General features: G+C 33.7%; 3 protein-coding genes, 1 long non-coding RNA gene and 1 pseudogene across 5 annotated transcripts; 4 read left to right on the top strand and 1 right to left on the bottom strand.

Annotated features, from left to right (window-relative positions):
* The first annotated feature begins 410 nt into the window (after nucleotides 1–410).
* On the top strand, nucleotides 411–700 carry LOC146952507 (uncharacterized). The gene is made up of 2 exons (XR_015006625.1): nucleotides 411–530; nucleotides 616–700. It is a non-coding gene; the product is annotated as an uncharacterized LOC146952507 (long non-coding RNA).
* ASP5 (aspartate aminotransferase 5) lies at nucleotides 596–4,644 on the bottom strand. 2 transcript variants are annotated; one of them, XM_085702715.1, is made up of 12 exons: nucleotides 4,402–4,644; nucleotides 4,301–4,315; nucleotides 4,244–4,270; nucleotides 3,356–3,550; nucleotides 3,174–3,212; nucleotides 2,996–3,085; nucleotides 2,772–2,880; nucleotides 2,571–2,680; nucleotides 2,175–2,318; nucleotides 1,812–1,978; nucleotides 1,120–1,384; nucleotides 596–968 (listed from the first exon to the last, which is right to left on the bottom strand). In XM_085702715.1, exons 1-12 carry the CDS (start codon nucleotides 4,474–4,476, stop codon nucleotides 837–839), a joined length of 1,368 nt encoding a protein of 455 aa, XP_085558841.1. In that variant the 5' UTR covers nucleotides 4,477–4,644; the 3' UTR covers nucleotides 596–836. The 2 variants fall into 2 exon arrangements, with proteins under 2 accessions (XP_085558841.1, XP_085558834.1); XM_085702708.1 differs by having other exon boundaries at nucleotides 4,244–4,315.
* Nucleotides 4,645–6,853: 2,209 nt separating this feature from the next.
* On the top strand, nucleotides 6,854–9,527 carry LOC146952505 (protein FAR1-RELATED SEQUENCE 5-like; annotated as a pseudogene).
* Nucleotides 8,039–12,499, top strand: LOC146952504 (uncharacterized). Its single transcript, XM_085739743.1, has 5 exons — nucleotides 8,039–8,095; nucleotides 8,955–9,012; nucleotides 11,876–11,958; nucleotides 12,070–12,173; nucleotides 12,272–12,499. Exons 1-5 carry the CDS (start codon nucleotides 8,039–8,041, stop codon nucleotides 12,318–12,320), a joined length of 351 nt encoding a protein of 116 aa, XP_085595869.1. The 3' UTR covers nucleotides 12,321–12,499.
* A 3,277-nt stretch (nucleotides 12,500–15,776) lies between these two features.
* LOC146952503 (uncharacterized) lies at nucleotides 15,777–17,583 on the top strand. Its single transcript, XM_085702688.1, has one exon. It carries the CDS (start codon nucleotides 16,714–16,716, stop codon nucleotides 17,386–17,388), a length of 675 nt encoding a protein of 224 aa, XP_085558814.1. The 5' UTR covers nucleotides 15,777–16,713; the 3' UTR covers nucleotides 17,389–17,583.
* The last annotated feature ends 2,632 nt before the right edge of the window (nucleotides 17,584–20,215 follow it).

Below are 20,215 nucleotides of genomic sequence, written 5' to 3'. Positions count from 1 at the left end.
TTGCAAGACATAAATAATTTGCTTTAAAAGTAATTTGTTTAGAGTCCAGACATCCCATATCATGAAATCATTCTGTTAGAAAACTGGGTACATGATTCATGTGATTCGATTGGATTGACAAATCATGTGAACCATTGTGTAGTACCTCTAATATTGACCAACAAAGTATCCGGATTCTGCGACGTGAGGGAAAACACACATTCATGTAGTCAATGAGTCGGAATCATTGAACGACTCATACTTTAAGTATGGTAAGTCGGAATTAAAAAAATAAACTTGAATTGTGGGTTATGTGATCTTTGTCTAACGATTATGATACATTGACTGCATGAATGCATGTTTTCCTTGAAGGCAGGGTTTGAATCCATTTCAATGTGCGTGAATCATTTATGTTGACTGAAAGCCGTAACTGTTTCACCCCATGTCCTCTATTGACATTGGTGTTACCAATTTTGAAGAACTAATAACGTAAAATGATTTAATATAGTAGTATTACAACAATAAGAAACATACTCTAAATCAATAATTAGGTTCAACTTGCTTGAAGTCTGCAAAAAAATGATTTAATATAGTAGTATTACAACAATAAGAAACATACTCTAAATCAATAATTAGGTTCAACTTGCTTCAAGTCTGCAAAAGAGACTCGTTTGTTACATCAACACTTTGATTCAACTTATTCAAGGTTACAACATGATTTCCAAAGGGACTTTGGGTACATATGTATGACAAACAATGCATACATGATAAAATTATTGTAATGTGTCAATAACTATGATTTGGTATAATACTCACCAAAAATATATGCTTGCTTCAAAAGCATGTTTCACTGCGTTTCAGCTGACATTATGATATGAATCGATAATAGCATCTGCCAGGTATTCACATTTGGCCAGGGACAATCCTGCCAGGGAAATCCTTCCATCCTTTGTCATGTATATATGCCACTTATTTGTCATATTGTCACTCTGACCAAACAGAAGATATAACAAAGAACAACAAAGTCAATAATGCAATACATTAAATACAAATCACATACTCATATTACGTTGATAGAGTCAAAGAAATAGGACTAAAGATAACGTATAAAATAGATAAGTCAAAGGGGGAGTCAAAAACCTGGCTCTTGTTCAAGCCTGTGAATGAGAACATGCCTATCTGCTTGAGTATGAATGACCAATCCTTTCCACTTTTGTCTTTTGAAGAAATACTATCATACAGCGCCTGCCTAACAGTTTTTATCCTTCCAGCCATCATTTCCATTTCTGCTTTCCATTCATCAAAGAGAGCTGGAGTCCCAACAATATTAGCAACAATCCTAGCCCCGTGAACTGGTGGATTAGAGTACATTGGTCGAGCAAGCCTTTTCAATTGGCTCTTTACCCTGAAATACATAGTAATCATCAAATTGTTGAGTGTTGACCAAGACAGAACGTTTACTATAGCATACATTGCATTGGTCAAGTTGAATACAAGATGTCTTCCTTCTTAAACAAAACAATTGATTAAGTTGAATATATACTATAGGTGCTCATGTAGAAAATGAGAGAGCTATCAAAGAAGTTAATGTGTGAAAGTTCATTTCAACTCATTCAGGAAGTGATTATCGAAAAGACTCGTAGCAGTAATACAAGATTATTTCAACTTTTCTATTCCTACAAAATGCCTATCGTTAAGTTTATTCCCTATGACTCTTGATTGATAAAATGAAACCTTCACCTACCTAGAAAAAGAATCAGAATTCAATATTTTAGACAAGTGCATTGAATTTCAAAAATATTAGAAAGCACAGCATACGTAATTTACAACACCTTGTTGCAGATTCCGGTGATGAGGAAATGACATTAATAGCTCCAACCCTTTCAGCATAAAGGCCGAGGTTTTTACTGTATGACTGAGCTACAAGAACTTCCATGCCACGTGACTCAAACAATCTCACAGAAGCCGCATCTTCATCAAGGCTTCCACTAGCAAAACCCTGAAATTTTTAATGAGCAGTTTAGTATATCGTGAAATATATTCACGGTTACTGCACGATACCCACCGGTTTCATGTTGTATCCACTTCATTTGTTGTAAGGTTTATTTGTCTTAATTACAATTTTGTTAACGACATTTGAACACGCTGTCCACAAATTTACAAAAAAGATAGCTCGTTTACCAAAGATTGTGTACCTGGTAAGCAACATCAAAAAATGGAAAGTGGTTCTTTTGTTGAATTACATCAGCTATTTTTTCCCACTGTTCTGGTGTTGGATCAATACCAGTAGGGTTATGTGCACATCCATGAAGTAGCACAAAAGTTCCTTCCGGAGCCGACTATAAAAATGCAAACAGTTGCAATTAGATGAAGTTCCATTTTCTTTAGAATTGCATGGATATTCTAATTAAATGTGAATTCGTGTTCTTCTGTAGGCCTTCACTACAAGATGAATTAAAACATACTTATAAATCAAAATCAGTATCTATCTTACTTTCTAATGCAAAAAAGAAAACAGTTGAGAAAAATATCATAGTCCATATAAAAAGTATGATTAATTTCATTTTCTAAATAATGGATGAGGATGTAACCTTTATATCTTCTATCATGCCCTCAAAATCCAAGCCAACTGTCTTGGGGTCATAGTATCGGTACTCAGACCATGGTACTCGAGCATCGTTGAAAATATTCTTGTGATTACCTGCAAGACAAAAATGTTACCTACGATGTACGAATTCCCTCGAAACAAATATCATGACCAAGTTAAACCGAGAAAGGAATAAAATTCACACCCCACGTAGGATTTGATATCAAAACTTTTGCTCCAGGAAAATATCGTTCTATCAGAGCTGCACCTAGTCGCAGAGAACCAGTTCCTGAAAGACCTTGGACAGTGGCAACCTGAGTAAAAAGGAGAGAGAAAAAGTTGATTTATTTCTTGTTTGTTTTTATGATCTCACAGTCAATAAATGTTATATACTTCAAAAATATTATATTTTCTAAATCCACTACATACTCTTTGCTGTTTGATTGCTGGATTGTCTGCTCCGAGCAACAACTCTGCAGTTGCCTTGTTAAATGCAGCCAAACCCTCAATGGGGAGATACTGCAATTCCAAGTGAAATCACAGTCAATAATCTAAAGCTCAACAATTTTATGCACAAATAAATTGCATACGACCTAAAGAAAATTACCTCTTTGTTTTCCCCTCTCTCCAGCATAAGATTTTCTGCCTAAAAACAATAATTTCATCAAAATCAATATTGACTCAACTGAAAAAATAGCCTCAGGTTTCTGAACAAGAAGTAAAATAAGAAATCAATACATGGCACAGGAAATGTGCAAACTGTAAAAAAAAAAGCACAGCATCAAATACCTTTTTCACAACATTAAGCACATATGGTTGTAGTTCTTCCGTTCTGTAGGCCCCAACTCCAAGATTGAGCTTGACATCATTCGTGTCTGCTTTAAATGCTTCAGAAACTCCAAGAATTGGATCAGGAGGAGCCATCGGTATACCCTCAAACCGAGAAACATTAGTCGCAACAGCCATGCAGATCCGACCAGATGACTGAATAAACAAAATCAACAGACAAAATGAAATTGATCAGGGTAGTAGGACCACCTCCTAAATCCTAATTAACCAATTTCAATTGCAATTTTAAAACTATTCTTTGATCCATTATAGAAACAAAAATAAGAACAGAGTTAACATCAGGAATTGAATTACTATTCTAATTTCTTATTTTTGTCTTAACCCTCCGGTTTCCAGAGGAAAGGCACCCTGGTAATCTGATGTCTGGAGGTATGTAAAGTCTGACTCTGATCAACAATTGTTTCAGTCAGGCTTCAAACTCAATATTCATAATCGATTCAATTTTAACTAAACCTTGTTAATTGCTTGATCCAACCACTTGGTTTTACAATTCTAATCTAAAGTAAGGTTGTATAAGTAACATTAGTAAATTAACAAAATAACAATTAAAAGTAGTTGTTGAAGAACATCAGTAACTAATAAGTAACATGAAGTGTGTGTTAGTAATAATATTAACCACTTTGAATTGCAATTTTAAAACTGTTCTTCAATCCATTTATGAACACAAAAATTGGAACATACGATTAACAACAGCTGGTATCTCTGCGCGCGCAACTGCAGAGACTAATACCTCGAGCTGAAAATTACATTTTTAATCTAAAGTAAAGCTGAAAAATGATAAATTTAAAAAAGTTAAATGAAGAACATTAGTAAGTAAGATGTGCACACCCTTAAATTGGAGAAGTTGTTGATTCCTTCATTGTTAAATCTCAAACCGTTGGTTCCAAGCTTAAGCTTTCCCTGTTGAATGAAAACAAAAACATGAATTAATTGATTAAATCAATCATAAATAGGTAAAGATTGATTCATTGATTCATACACAGAACCTTGATGTTGGTGTCGAGGATCGAAAGTGAAGCAGAGTGTGAAGGTACAGAGGAGAGTAATGAAGATGATGCCATATTTTTGTTGTGAAGAGGAAAAAACCAAAGCAACTCAACAGAAAGAGTTGCGAAAATGGTTTGATTTTGTTGTGTTTGTTTGTAATAAAGATTTAGATGAGATCACAAAGTGTGAGTGAGAGTGATATGAAATGAAACTATGGGCTGACGACAACTACAATGTCCCTCATTCTATCAACAACGACAATGTTTTGTTTTATCACTTTTCATTTTAACTTTTAATAATAAAAAATTATCATAATTCTTGTCAAAAAAAAAAAAAATAATAATAATATTTTCTTCAAATTACAAGGGAAAAAAATCATTTTTTTAAGTTCATAGAACCAACCAATTGAGTTCAAGATGTTAATGAATTCCAACTAAAGGATGAATCGTTCGAGATAACCAAGTTCAATTTTTAGGTGGAATAATTTTTGGTCGGAATATAATTACTTCACGATTGAATTCATGATTACTCAGGGTTCATTTCGGGTTAACACAAAAAAAAATCTGATGATTTGGTTTAAAAATGTTTTTTTTTTCCTTGTAATAAAGATTAGAGGGAATGAAAACAAGTTTTTGGTGTGGACAATTTTTTTCAACAATATATTCTTAGTACCAATTTCATTAAATATGAGAAAAATGCAAGATATTATCTTTAATAGTGAAAGTACGATTTTTTGTCAGGTTTTACTTATTTTTTGAACGAATTCTCGATTACTATGACTCATTTCTCCTAGAAAACAGAGGGTAACACCAAAAAATATCTTCGATGATGAATGTGTTGGATCATGAGGGAAGTCTCTATGAAGACCATTCACAATGAGTCGAGATCAGTCATACAAATGAAAGAGACATTACATTCCCACCTAAAACCTTAAAGATATTAACTATACGTGTCATCTCATTTTTTTTCCTCAAATGTAAGACTTTTTTACTTACGGTTGCTACAGTACAACAATGAGGAGTGATATTAGAGTTGAAGTCAATATAGATTGAAAGGACAGTGGTGGTCACTTACAAAGGCTCATACGTTTAAATTAGTAAGAGTTTTAAAAAAAGAGAATGGTTTGTAATGGAGGAAATGATTTGTCTATCTAAAAGTTTTAGAGTCTAGTTTTTAGTATAAAAAAGGGAAAAAGATGAAATAAAGCGAGGAAAAAACAACAGCTACTACTGGAGGGGTGGATTAGGTAGCTCAATTGGTTTGACCTAAAAGGTTAAGGACTTGAAGGTCACGATTCAAGTCTTAACAACGTGAAAAAAAATAACATAACAACAATTAACATATTAACATTGTCCATTAAAAAAAATACTCAAAGAGTGAAATGCATCACTTCCTCGAAAGGAGAAATACATACGATTAGTGATCTCAATTCTCAATCGTTCAATTTAAATTAATGGTAGAGATTATTTAAAATTGATTTAGTAAATTTGTAATGTGATCAAAATTGATTACCAAATATAACTTATAACTTTGTAATGAGAATTCAGATCCCTCAAAGACTATTGGTCTACTTAACTTACATCATACTGTATTTTGTTTTTAAACACTTACTCGTAGATAGCTATAAGAACCCAGTTGATGGAAACATGTAAAAAAGTAAGAAGTAAAACTACCCTTTCATAGAAACAAACTAAGAGCTATTTTCCCACATAACCGAACCACTTTATTTGCCTAAAGTCCATATTTTCTTCTTTCTATGCATATGGAACATAAAATAGAAAGTTGGGATAAAAAAACATAAAACAGAAAATCACGTATTTTTTTTTCTAAATGCCTCAAAAAAGTTGTTTATTATATGCTTTTTCAATAAAAGCAAATCATACATTTTTACATCGTCTTGTTTCTATTGCATACATGTTTGAAATCACACAGACATTGACAAAATCGCGTTATTAAAGCTCTAAAATATAGCTTTTGCAAAATCAAAGTGGTTCAATGTGATTTTGTCAAACTCAATCCAAACATGCATTACTTTCTACACTAAGAAACTTGTCTTCAAATACATCGTCCTACACTTTTATCTACCATGCTACCATATATCTCCTAGAGAGTTTTTATCTAGAATTGATCAAGAAAAGGTTTCAGCCAATTACATTTGTTATTGGCCGAAAATCAAGGGAGGTTGGGGTGTAATTAAGGAAATGTGGTTAACAATTATACCATAGGGATATTTTCGTGATACATTTCTCGCTGCATCTATCAATTTCCTTGTCGTAAATTGAATATATAATTTTGTTTTGCACTTTGCTCTTTTTCAAATAGTTTAATAAGTTTTTGTAAATATAAAGGTTTAAATAAGTCGATATATCTCTAGCAAAAGCCTCTTAAAAATAAATGCCTCAAGCAAAAGACTTTTCGACATGAACATTTGTTTTTATTTTTAAATATGCAATGAGCAATTGGTATTTTTTTTTTTTCACTTTGAAGTATGATTTTTTTAGTGGACTTTGAAGTATAGTTGAGTCAAAACTGCCTTCTCAATATATTGAGAGGTTAGTTTTATTAAAAATGTACTTTTTTCCTATTCTCACAGCCTAATTACAACATTTTTGAAGCTGCCTAATTCTAATATGATGACATGTGATTAATTATTAGTTAACAATAGAATCTCCATCAAGCGTACGCAGCAAGAAGACGTCGTAGTCTTTTTATAGTTTAGATTAGATATATTTATTTTGAATTTAAAGTACTATCTTCAAGTTTATATTTATTTTGAAGTTGGAAAGACATCTTCAAGTTTTTGGAAGCGATGGGAGGATGTCGGTAAACTCTTATAATAACTTGTCAAGATCATGCAATGAAAGTGGCTGTAAAAAAGATTTTTGCTACTTCTTTTCGTAGATTGTGCATGTGGCATATAATGATAAAAGTTTCCGAAAAAAATAGGTGCTTCCTTGAATGATTACGAAGAATTCAACCAATGTTTCAAATCGTGTGTTTGGGGATCAGAGACCAGACGAGTTTGAAAAAAAAAACATGGGAGTCTATCATGTTGAAGTTTGAGTTAGAAGAGAATGAGTGACTCTCATGTATGTTTGAAATTCGAAGCATGTGGATTCAAGCATGTACTTTAAATACGTTTTTTTGGCTGGGATAATGAGAACAACATCAAGATCAGAAAGAAACAATTCATTTTATGAAAATTTCTTGAATCCTAATGTCAACTTAGTTGAATTCTGGAAGAGGTTTGATTCGGCAATTGAAGCACAATGACATAAGGAGTTACTTGTCGATAATAGTTCAATTCATTCCATACCAAAACTAATGTTGGATCGTGGCATAGAGGCATGCAAGAGATGTACATATATACCCGCGAAAACTTTTATATATTTCAGAAGGAAATATGGATGTCTTGTGTTTATTGTGGAATTGAAAATAAGAAAGAGGAAGATGGAATGGAAATATTTCATGTGCATGATAATAGTAAGGTCAGCCGTAATCTTCGAGAAGTTGTATATAATTTGTCTAATCGCAAAAAAAAAAAAATCTCAAAGTAAATTGAATGAAATATCAAGTACATCTTGAATAGGTGGACTAAGTTTGCAAATAGAAAACATGTATTTGACATAGGTGATAATGTCTTGGAAAACTTCTTCAAATGTGTGGGATAAGTTATTCAGGTGTGTGGAGAAGGTTGGGCATGATAAAGAAAAGTTGCTTATTGTGTTAAATGGGGCTGCTTGCATGAAAAAATAGTTGGATGCGTTTGTAATCTGAATTGCTTATTTAACACAATCATAGAAAGATCCCTGAATCGAACACAATCTAACGACTCCAAATTGAACAACTTCAAAACTCAAACACGAAAGAAGTATGCACACTATCCATACCATTCAAAAAAATCCAAAAAAATTATAAACTCCTTTATTCACTTTCCTAATAAAAAAATTAAAAACCTTCGTTAAATTCACCGCACTCATTACCATCAACGAATCGACCTCATAAGAATCACCTCTCTCATTCTCATGAGTTTATGCAATTACAAAAACTTTTATTTATTTTTTCCTTGGTTATGTTTTCACCGGGATTCACCAGCGGTGGAGGATCCTTCAATTTCTATGGCGGATCAACTAGTTTCTCTAATAGATCTATCACGCTTCCATCCAACATGAACAACAACAACAACAACAATAACATCTATAACCATAATTTCTCAACCATAGCACAAAATCTTCACCACCCTTACTAACAAACCCAACATGAACAACAAATTCCATAAATTTTCATTAGCTCTTCTTCCCAAATCACACAAAGTCAAACATAAAACCTCATCGGAAAATGTACCTATGTTGAATTTCAATCTCAATTGGTGAACTTGTGAAAAAGAAGGGCTTATGAATTCAAGTGGTGAACTTGTGAAATCCATTGGAGAAAGTGGTGGCATATGAGAACTATGTGGGAAATTCCTAGGTTTGACAAAACGAATTAATAGGTTGGAAATGATTGTGTTGTTATTGTTTTTGATGTTGTTGATGTAATTGTAATTGTGAAGGTCAAAGTTATTGTTGTTGTAATGGATGTTTTGGTTTTGAGATTGAAATTCAGCGAAGGTACGTTTTACGATGAAGTTTGATGTTTGGCTTTGTGTGACTTGGGAAGAAGGGTTGATGAAAATTGATGGAATTTGTTGTTCTTATTGAGTTTGATAGTAAGGGTGGTGAAGATTTTGTGATATGGTTGAGAAATTATGGTTATAGATGTTGTTGTTGTTCATACTGGATGGAAGTGCGATGGATCTATCAGAGAAACTATTTTATCCGCTATAAAAATTAGAGGATCCTTCACAGCCGGTGAATCCTGGTGAAAACATAACTACAGAAAAAAAAACTAAAAGGTTTGGTGATTGCATAAACTCATGAGAGAGAGGATTCTGATGAGGTCGATACGTTGATGGTAACGAGTGTGGTGAATTTAACAAAGATTTTTAATTTTTATTAGGAAAGTGAGTAAAGGAGTTTATCATTTTTTGGATTTTTTTTGAATGGTATGGATAACACGAATATTTCTTTCGTATTTGAGTTTTGATGTTGTTTAATTTGAAGCCGTTAGATTGTGTTTGATTCAAGGATCTTTCTCATTCGTGTTCGACATACTTTGTGTTGTGTTTGTAATCTGAATTGCTTATTGTGTTTGTAATCTGGATAAAGCAATCCAGATTACAAACACAAAGCAATTCAGACACGCTCATAATTCCCAACTCCTTTAACACCTCCTCAACTTTCTTACCAATGGTTTCACCCTGTGATTGGGCATTAGCTCTCCTTCTCCTAGCAGCAGGAAGGGGAGGAAGTGCATAATTAGGCACAACAGCTCCTGGTTGTGTTTAATGATGACTAGGATCAATTTGATTCTCCATCACTGAAAAAATTATAAAAATTCAAGTGTTTTAGATTTGTTATTAGTTATAATTGTCTAAGTGTTCAACTCTTAAAATGCACATAGTCATATAGTAGGAAAATACGCTAGTGCATGAACATACACATATGCACATGGTACATACATTTCACATACACATAATTACAGATCAAACACATACAAACAAACATATCCAAACTTTATAATTTTTACACATGCATATCGGAGCAAATTCAAAACTGATAAAATAATAGCATATAACAAATATATCCAAACTTAATTTTTACACTTGCATATCATACATACAATTTAAGTATGACTTGCATTAATGCAGGACATGCACATACACTTATAATAGATAAATAAATCAAAGCAAATTCAAAACTGAAATAAATAAAAGCATATATTATATAGGGAGATCAAACATTATCAAGAGTTATAAAGAATTTCAATATAGTACTAAGTACTATGTAAATGTTTGTAATGTAAAGAAAATGAATGTGAAACTTTTTAATCTTTATAGAACAAGGTATTATGTAAATCTTTGTAGTAATGTAAAAAAAGAGAATGTGAAACTTTTTAAAATAAACATAACGTAGAATTCTAATAGTAGTAAACAGAATGCAAATAAACATACAATATTCATAGGACTAAACTAAACCACATTGAAGGCATAATGAACATGAAGGCTTATGGAACCTAATGAATACGTGATCAAGTGTCCAAAGGTTACAAGTAAAATGAAGGCCTAATAAACAGAATGCAAACAAACGTACCAAACAAAAGTTAGATCCAATCTTCATATAATTTCTTAAATTACATAGATATAAACAAACCATACAAGCAAACAACTTCATACATTTTCATTAAAAAAATACAAATCACCACAAAACTTACAAGTGTCCAAAGGTTCCCCAACCAAAGCTACTCCAACCAAAGCTTCTCTGGTTACTGCCTCCATCTTTTCAAACCACGTACAAACACAAAAAAAAGGGAAACAAAAGTCAGCAGTAAAACACATAATATTATAAAGATTCAAAGTAAAAAAAATTAAAAACAAAACCCTAACCTTCAGTGGGTGTTGAACAGTTAAAAGATTGTTGATATTAGTACATAACACATAGTTATAACAAGTATTAGATGAGATGAAACACATTTATAACATCAAAACTCATGAAACAGAGAATAAAAATCCGGGAAAATAAATCTCACCCATTGACGAAAAGGGAAACAAAATTCTGAAACCCAGTGATGAAACAACACGAACCAAAGTTTAAGCAACATAAAAATGTGAAGAATCGAGTTTATGTGACAAAAAGGAACCGAAAGAGGGCCATGATTTTTGGATCAAACAGGCTGCAGAAGAAAATAATAGAATTTTTTAAATCAGAAATCAGGGTTTTATTTTAGGGTTTGGTGTTTGATTCTTCTTCTCATATTTGAAACGTAAGAGAATAAGAGAGAAACTGAGAGATATAAACAATATCTGAACTGAAACAGCGCTAGGGTTTCTCTAAGTTGTTTCTTGTTTTTTGGAGTTGAATCTGGGCTATTGTTATGGGCCTTTTTAACTTGGATATAGGTAGCCCAATACTAGTTTAGCGGCGGTTCAGGTCGATTTTCGCTGGTTCATTTTCCACCAACCACATCCGTCCATTGGTGTCCAACTATGTCCATACATGGGTTACCCAAGTGACCCGTTTATCCGCTTTAACCGACCGCAAGTTAACGGGCCTTCCGGGTCGGCTGGATTGGGCCAATTTACACATTTCTGTCCAGCCCTAATTACATGTTAGTGTAGTAAAGGATCCAAATGCCCAAAAAATGACGAGATATTTATTTGTTGGGATAAAAAACCTAAAATTAAATAATGTTGGGGATAAAGACAAAAATAACCTCTAAAATGAATGATATATTTGCAATTTGAAAATAAATTACAAAAACATGTTAGAAAAAATTAAATAATTTTGGTAAAAAATAAATAATGAGAGTTAAGCCTCAAAAATAAAATAAAATAAAATAACGAGAGCTATAAAAAGAGGTCGAGTAACCCATTAGGGTTTGGTATCGCCGTTGGTTCAGCATTTCATCTCCAGACGCAGCCGAAGAAGAAGGAAGAAGAAGAAGAAGCTGCCAAAATGGTAAATCAAATCGAAACTCATCAACAACAAATTCCTCTAATTCCTATTCCTAATTCCAGTATTCTCGATTCAATTTCTGATTTAACGTTTTTGATTATTCTCTAATTGCAGCCTTCACACAAGACATTCGTCATCAAGAAGAAGCTCGCGAAGAAGATGAGACAGAACAGACCCATCCCTTATTGGATCCGTATGAGAACCGACAACACCATCAGGTTAATTTCTATCTATCTCAACCACAACAACGTTGTACTGTTAATCGTGTTAAATCATGTTTGGTTTCTTATGTATTTGTTATTTCATTTGATTTTAGGTACAATGCTAAGCGTCGTCACTGGCGTCGTACCAAGCTTGGATTCTGAGGTTTTTTAGTTTATGGGTTTAGTTTTTGTTGTGAAAAAGACAGTGAATTTTGTTGTTTTGGAGTTTTTAATGTTTTGATTATTGTCTACTGAGACTGAGATCAATGTTGTTATGTAAGGAAGTTTGCGGTTTTTATTCCCGCATTTTATTTTATTAAGCGACTTGTGGTTTTATTCGACTTGTGATTTTGATTTTGTTAGGTAGAATGGATGGTTTTTAATCTATTTGTTTATCTGTTTCTGCTGTTGTTATGATGCTTAGATGTGAAATTATGTCCCACATTAGAGCCGATTTTGGTGAAAGCTGTTTGTTATAATAGTCTGTCTAGGTAAACAACTTATTTTGCAGCTTATAGCATAAGCACTTATGAATAAGCTATTTCAATAACACAAGCTAAAAGGAATTCAAAATATTTTTTGGTGAGCTTATAGCATAAGCACTTATGAATAAGCTATTACAATATTTTTTGTACAATCTAATGCTGTTTTCATGAGCTGTTTTTGGTGAAAATAATTTGTTATTATAGCCCTGTCTAGGTAAACAGCTTATTGATATACGCTCTTATGCATAGGCTATTTCTATAACACAATCTAATATAAAGTGAAAATATTTTGATATATTCTAAGTTGTTTTCATATGTTTTAGGAACTTGTAGAAATAAGCTGTTTTCAGCTTGTTTTCATGTCATCAGCTGTTTTCATAAGTTTTCCAAATTCTCACAAGTGCTTATGCTAGTAGATAAGCTCAAATAAGCTAATCCAAGCAGGCTCGCTCTATGTTTGTTTTGTTTGTATATTTCCTTATGGGAGAATTTGAGCTTTTGACCCTGTTCTTCCCCTGCACTGGTGTCTGGGGTACTTGGTTTAGTGTGTTTCTTTCCTGAGGGTAGCTTTTGACCCTGTACTCCCCCTGCAATGTTCTTCCTCGTTTAAACAGAATGGTTTAAGCTGAAACGATAGTTACTGTATACTTCGCCATTGAAATGTTGTTATATCTGTTTTGTTACAATTTTGTTGTTTGAAAATTAGGAATTTGTTTATGATATGAAATCAACATTGCGGAACCTCAACATGTGTTCACCTTGTTGAATAATCCTAGAGTGCTCTTCTTGGCAATGTAACTCCAAAATGTAAATCAAGAGTACTTGTCTTGATAGAATTTTTCTTTGATAAACTATACACTATACAAGAGTCGTACTCTAGGCAAGATGCAATAGAATGCCAGGTTAACTGTGTTGCTCTTATGAATCAAGTTCCCAAAAGATCATTTTACACAAACTCTATATTCTTAATATTATAATCAGTCCATGTATTTGAGGATATCAGAAATATTCCTAATTTTTTCTTTTTGAACAATTTTTTTTAGTAAACAATTTTGGAGGGTCTCATGTCACCTAGATTTCTTTGAAGGCTGTAGTCTTTTCATCGATCCTATTTATGCATATATTCTTTTTACAACTTATGAGTAGGGATTTTTGAACACATAAGTTGCATTGCAACTTGATTTTCTCACACTATTGAATTGTATTCCTGGAAATATGAACATACAAAAATACCTTTTTTAAATCCTTCATCATTCGGAGAATACCTCTTACTTTTTTAAATCCTTCCATCATTCGGAGAATACCTTTTTCCATGTTTGCTAGAAATTCCAGAAGTTTAGTTTTGGAGTATTACATATTTACTGATTGATTGCATGATTTGACATTTAACAAGGTGTCTTTCTCCATGAGCACGCTTGCAATCTGTATGAAAGCTAAATATTGTAACTACTTAGGTGGAGTTTAGCATGGGAAAGGGAAGTTCTTTCCCATGATGGGAAAGTTTAACCATAGTCATGGATTTAATGCTTTTTTATTTGGACGGCTAAGATCTTTTACTTGGTAAGGGCTATGACTTGTTGATGGGCATTGTGTACCAAAAAAGTGGACCCCACAGAAATAATTAAATAACAATTTTCCTTTTGTTTTATTTTTCGCTTTTTTAATAAATCCTGGGTTGGGTCTTTGCAATTTGTGTTGTGCCAACAATTACAATTTCTTTTTAATTGTTTTATTTGTACATTATTTCTTGTCATTTAATCTCTTTAATTTCTTTTCCCGTGTAATGTGTTCTTGAATAAACCTTTGATGTTCCTTTCTCTTCCTCTATCCCTCCCTTTCTCTTCCGTTGAATCTCGCTGCAATCCTTTCCCTTCCTCCACTTCAATTTCAAATACACAAACAATCACAATCATCAACAATGAAATGGATAAAAATTTGCATTCGCATATACCAGCCTCATTTAATGTTTTTTTTTTTTTTTGTTAAGATATGATTGTTGAATCTGCCATGTTTAACAACTTAAACATCTGCCCAGAATTTTAAGAACTTAAACATGAGCATCTAGAGATGAATGTTGAATCTGTTTATCACAGTAACAGCTTAAACCTATGCATCAAGATATTAATGTTGAATCTACCCATAAATTTAACAACTTAAACACAGGCATCCAGAAATTAGTGTTGATCTGTCCAAAAATTTGAAAACTTAAACTTAAAACAACTTAACATATGCATCCAGAGATTATTGTTGAATCTGCCCAGAAAAAGATATAACTTTTAACAAACAGCAACAATTTTACAAAGAACACAGCAGGTACAAAATTAACACATTAAAATGGACGATGCTTCATTACTCAACATAAATGACCACATTTAAACATCAACAACTTCAAACTTACACCTGGATTTCATGCGACACAATTAGAATTAACTACTAGTTGAATTTTTTCATTGAAATACAAAAGAAATATATAAATATTTGTAGATCGATGACAGATCCATAGCGTTTTGCTTGATTCACCAGCAAAATTTAGATTACTGGAGTGAAGTGTTTATCCTTGGATTTGTCGAAACTTGGAACCTTGTCGCCGGAGAAGATGAATTGCGGTGGTCCGGTTCAACAAAGAAGATCGAAGCCGGAGAAGATGAAGTGAGGTGGTCCGGTAGAAGATTATCGCCGGAACAGATGAATGAACGAAGGTCGAAAGAAAACAACGACGAAAGAAAATGAGGTTTTGGAATTAAAGTGAGGAATTCTGTTTTGGAATTAAGTGAGGTGTTGCATTAGTAAAAGAGGAAGGTGTCCTGGAAATTTCAATAAAGATTATAAAATTAATTTGATTTTTCTTTTTTTAATTATCAACCAGTCTTTCAACCGCCACCTGTCCTGGGATATGGCCCTTTCCCATGGTGGGAAAGAAATATCCATTCCCAGGCTAAATGCCACCTGTAACTTATTATTGATAAACAACAGTTATCACGGATAAGAACTACATTTACTAAACATTGAAAGCACCTTGGGTGTTTTACACAATTGACTTGTTTCTCATCAATATTTCCCAATCGTAAATCAGTATTTTGAAAGTGTTTTGCAAAACAAACGAACAAGTGGTTACTTTAAACCAGAATTCATTATCAAATATTTTCTCTGATTCAAGTCTTTGGAGTGTGATTGAGAGGAGTGAGATTGTTTCACCGAGTGTTAATAGTGCGAGTGATTCTAATAGGATTTAGATTCATCACAAGGAGAGATATTGTGAGATTGTTCACAACTGAAGAGGTGCTTCATTCTGAAGAACTTAATTTCAAAATTTGGGGTGTCAAATTATGATTTTGTTGGATCTTTACAAGGAAGAGTGTTCATTTTGGTAATCAACATTTAGAAAAATACTTTGTTGGTCACAAATATTTGAATACTACATTTGAGTACACATGAGAAAAGAGTTAAATGATGTGTATTTTTAAAATAATTAATTTTTTGTGTGTATGTGTTTATACAATGTATCCAAATACCTGTGAGACAATTACTTATTCTCCTTTATAACTTATTTGTTGCATACCAAAACATATATGGATGCACAAAAGCTTCGAACCCATGTAGAAGACTGTATTAACATGAATTCTGCTATGCAAATATATGAAGTCTTCCCAATTTACAACCATAGTACAAGTTACAACATGATGGTTAACACTTCATTCTCATACAACCAACAATTAATCACCACGTTCACAATTGTTTGACATGAGTCACTTCCAAAGATGAGCCACATTGCATTTTAATCAATTATCACTCTAGTCCCTAAGGACATGGCTACACCACATACAAACTGTTTTAATTGGTTTTGATAGATAACGATAGAGAAAGTATCACTCGCATGTAAATATTTCTCAATTTCATCATGTAAATTTGCTGAGGAATAGAGCTTCATATATTGTGCCCTATATTGGCATCCAAAAAAATCACTTTCAATCCCGAAATATCAGGAGGTAACTAACTACTCACCCCCATCGTGAAAAGTATTAAAATGGAGAATGTGGCCTAATTTTGCACGTACCACACAGTAGCTAGCAATGGTATTCATTGTGCCACCAAACGGCGAAAAGTTTGCCTTAGACGTAAACCCTAACACCACCACTCTCCATCAGCTGAGGGTCGCAATAGAAGAAATCAACGGCATGCCTGTTTCCAATCAACGTCTCTCCCTTTCTCTGAGTCTCGGACAAAATGATTCCGATCTCATGTCTAACCTTGGAATTCAACCCTTCTCAACCCTAACCCTTCATGGCGCCGACGACACAACCTCCAGTACCGTAAAGGAGGAATTAGTCAACGAAGCGGATTCTGAGCCTGAGTCTGAGTCTGACGATGAGGAGGCCAAGGCCAGGGAGGAGGCGTATGAATATTTCATTGACTCAGATTCAGATGTGGATGATAAGATAGAAAAGAAGTTACCAAATCAAAACTTTTTTGAATTTCGTAGGAAGAGACTTGCTGCCGAAATTGAAGACAAATGCTTTAGTGCTATGGCTAAGATCGCTAAAGAGAAGCTCTTGACTCATATGAATGAACAAGAATATGAGAAGATTTTAGAAGAAGAAGAAAAGAAGGCTATGGATGACGAATTGAAGGAGGTCGAGGAGGATCGCAAGCAGGCCGAGAAGAAAGCCAAGAAGGAGGCTAAGAAGAAAGCCAAGAAGGCAAGGAAGGAGCTTGACATGAAGGCTGAGGAGGCGAAGGAGGGATGAATATTTCAAGAATTAGAGAAGGACTACTAAGAAGATTTGCACTATTATGTTTTTCATGATAATAATAATAATGGTACTAGTATATGTTCTCCTTTGTGTGTAGTGTCTCTCTTTGAGAAGATTGATATGTTACCTCTGTGTTCTGTGGGTTGTTTTTCTGTTTTCCCAAAATACTACCTTCATAAGGATTTATAACTATTTTGTATTCATTTTTTTACCATGCTTTGAATGTTTAATCTTACTGTTCATACCTTCCACATCAACTGCATTGGCTCTTATATGAAAAAAAATGCCCCATACTTTTCTTTTAGACCCCGGATAGTCTTCTGAATGAATCATCAAATTATCTGAAGCGACGGCGGCTTGCATGGAGGACTCTGAGGTTTTTCCTTCATGCATTTCTATTGATTGATATATATTTCTCATGGAGACAAAATTTTAACTTGAATTCTGTTTTCATGCTGTAGGTTATTGAAACAACAAATGGAAGAAACTTTTCAGAATTTCTTTGAATTGACTTTTTAGGTCTGCACTTTCTTGAAAAGTTATTCTATGCAATGTGATGTGGATTTTACTCGCAGATGAAGATTCTTAATTCTATGCTTGTGGTCTTCACATACATGGTATGATATCACTTTAAATTTAATCTACATGCCATAACTGTATCCGTAAAGACTGAGAATATTAATGATTCATTCAATGCTACATGCTATACTCGTTGAGAAGAGATCCTGATTTGTCAGGATCGATTGGCTAATTGGGATAACGTTACTAATGATAAAAGTTGAATTGGTCAATTTTTTTTATTTTTTATTTTCCTTGTCCTGAGGTAATCTAAAATCGCTACCTAAACCTTGATTTCTGCGTGTCTAAGTTTGTCTGAAGCCAAGTCTCAACTTATCTCGCTCAGTTATTTTTTGTCTGTTGAAAGAAGGTCCCTACTCCCTATATCACTCCTGGGGGCTTCAGAGAGATTTGTTGAAACAAAAACTTTAGGTTTCCAATTGGTTCTGGAAGACTAAAAACGGGAGTTCAATTAGTCTAAAAGTGCTGCCACTGTACCGGGATCTGCTTCACTTGCTGACCCTGCTGGGTTATAGTATGAACACCCAGAACTTCGCTAGGCTCGTAGTTAGTGCCCTGCCGTTGCAATCTCAGTAGGTAGTTCTGCTTCTATCGGTTTGTCTCCTCTTCCCAATATCAGTTGAGATACGTGGAATACAGGGTGTATCCTAGCTTCAACTGGAAGTTGCTGGTGGAAAGCCACCAGTCCAATTTTCTTGCTGACCAAGAAATGACCATAGTACCTACTACCTAGTGTATGTGCATCTGCGTTTAAATTGGCTGAACGCACGTTTGAATAGAAGCTTGTAGTTGTAGCTTCTGCATTGGTACACGATAGTGAACCCCCAACCGCAGTTCTAAACAATCACCTAGCTGAAATTTTATGATGCAGTTATGACTTGAAAGCATAGATACCTGCTTCTGGGGTTGAATCTTCAATTTGGGTGTTGGCACTTGGAGAATGATCTTCTACTCAGATCTTCTTCTCAGAGTCTCGGACAAAACGATTCCGATCTCATCTGTGACCTTGGAGTTGAATCCTTCTCAACACTAACCCTTCATGGTGAAAAGGAAGCAAAAGAGAAGAAATTAAGCAAGGAGGAGAAGGAGGAATTAGACAGGAAGAAGAGGGAGTATTTTGTCAAGAAGCTGCTGCCGGGGTATGAGGAGTCTGAATCTGATGAGGATATAAAGCTGATGGACGCCAGTTTCCAATGTGTTGTCAAGAGATGTTATGCCAAAACGATGAAAATGATGAAGGCCAAAATGAAGCTGGATATTGAGTCTCATTTGAATGAGATGAAGGAAGAAGAACTTAAGTATCAAAGCCTCATGATGAAAAAAGAAAAACAGATACCAAAAACCTATTATTATTAATTTACTTTGCTTTGCTTTGCTTTGCTTCAACACAAATTGCTTAATAACTGTACTAGTATGTTCTCCTTTATGCACTTACCCTCTCTTTGAGGATTATTTTTCCCTAAACACTACCTTCATAACTAATTTTTATGTATTCCTTGATTTTCCTGCAAAATGACTGTAATATAGTGGTGCACGTTTCAAACAAAAGCTGCTTCCAGATGTGTGCATCTAACTTTTGCCTTAAATGTAATTTCAGCTATGCTATTGTTTCATATGGTCCTGCGCTCTCCTGGACTAGACAGTGACTTTTGTTGTTTCCAGAGTTTTTAATGTTTTGACTATTGTTTATTGAGACTGAGATCAGTGTTGTTATGTAAAGATGTGATTGTGGTTTTTATAACCGCATTTTATATTATGAAGTGATTTTTATAATTTGACTCGTCATTTTTATTTTGTTAGGTAGAATGAATGGTTTTTAATTTTTTTTGTTTATCTGTTTCTGCTGTTGTTTTGATGCTTAGACGTGAAGTTATGTGCCACTGCCACGTTTGAGCCGATTTTGGTGAAGATTGTTTGTTATTGTAGCCCTGTCTAGGTAAACAACTTATTTTGCAGCTTATGCTAGCATAAACGTTTATGAATAAGAGCTATTTCAATAGCATAAGCTAAAATAAATTCATTTTTTTTTTGTACAATCTAAATCTGTTTTCATAAGCTGTTTTTTGGTGAAAATTGTTTGTTATTATGGTCCTGTCTTGGCAAACAATTTATTAATGAGCGCTCATGAATAAGCTATTTGCCTATTTCTATGCACAAACTAAATTAAGTGAAAACATTTTGGTATAATTATATAATGTATAAGCTGTTCTCATAAGCCATAAGCTAGTCAGGAGAACTTATA

Source organism: Medicago sativa, chromosome 1, assembly GCF_051527215.1.
Source record: "Medicago sativa cultivar Bolivia chromosome 1, Bolivia_mono, whole genome shotgun sequence".
Classification (NCBI taxonomy): domain Eukaryota; kingdom Viridiplantae; phylum Streptophyta; class Magnoliopsida; order Fabales; family Fabaceae; genus Medicago; species Medicago sativa.
The sequence above is the reverse complement of the archived record's forward strand: the minus strand, read 5'-3'. Positions and strand labels throughout refer to the sequence as shown.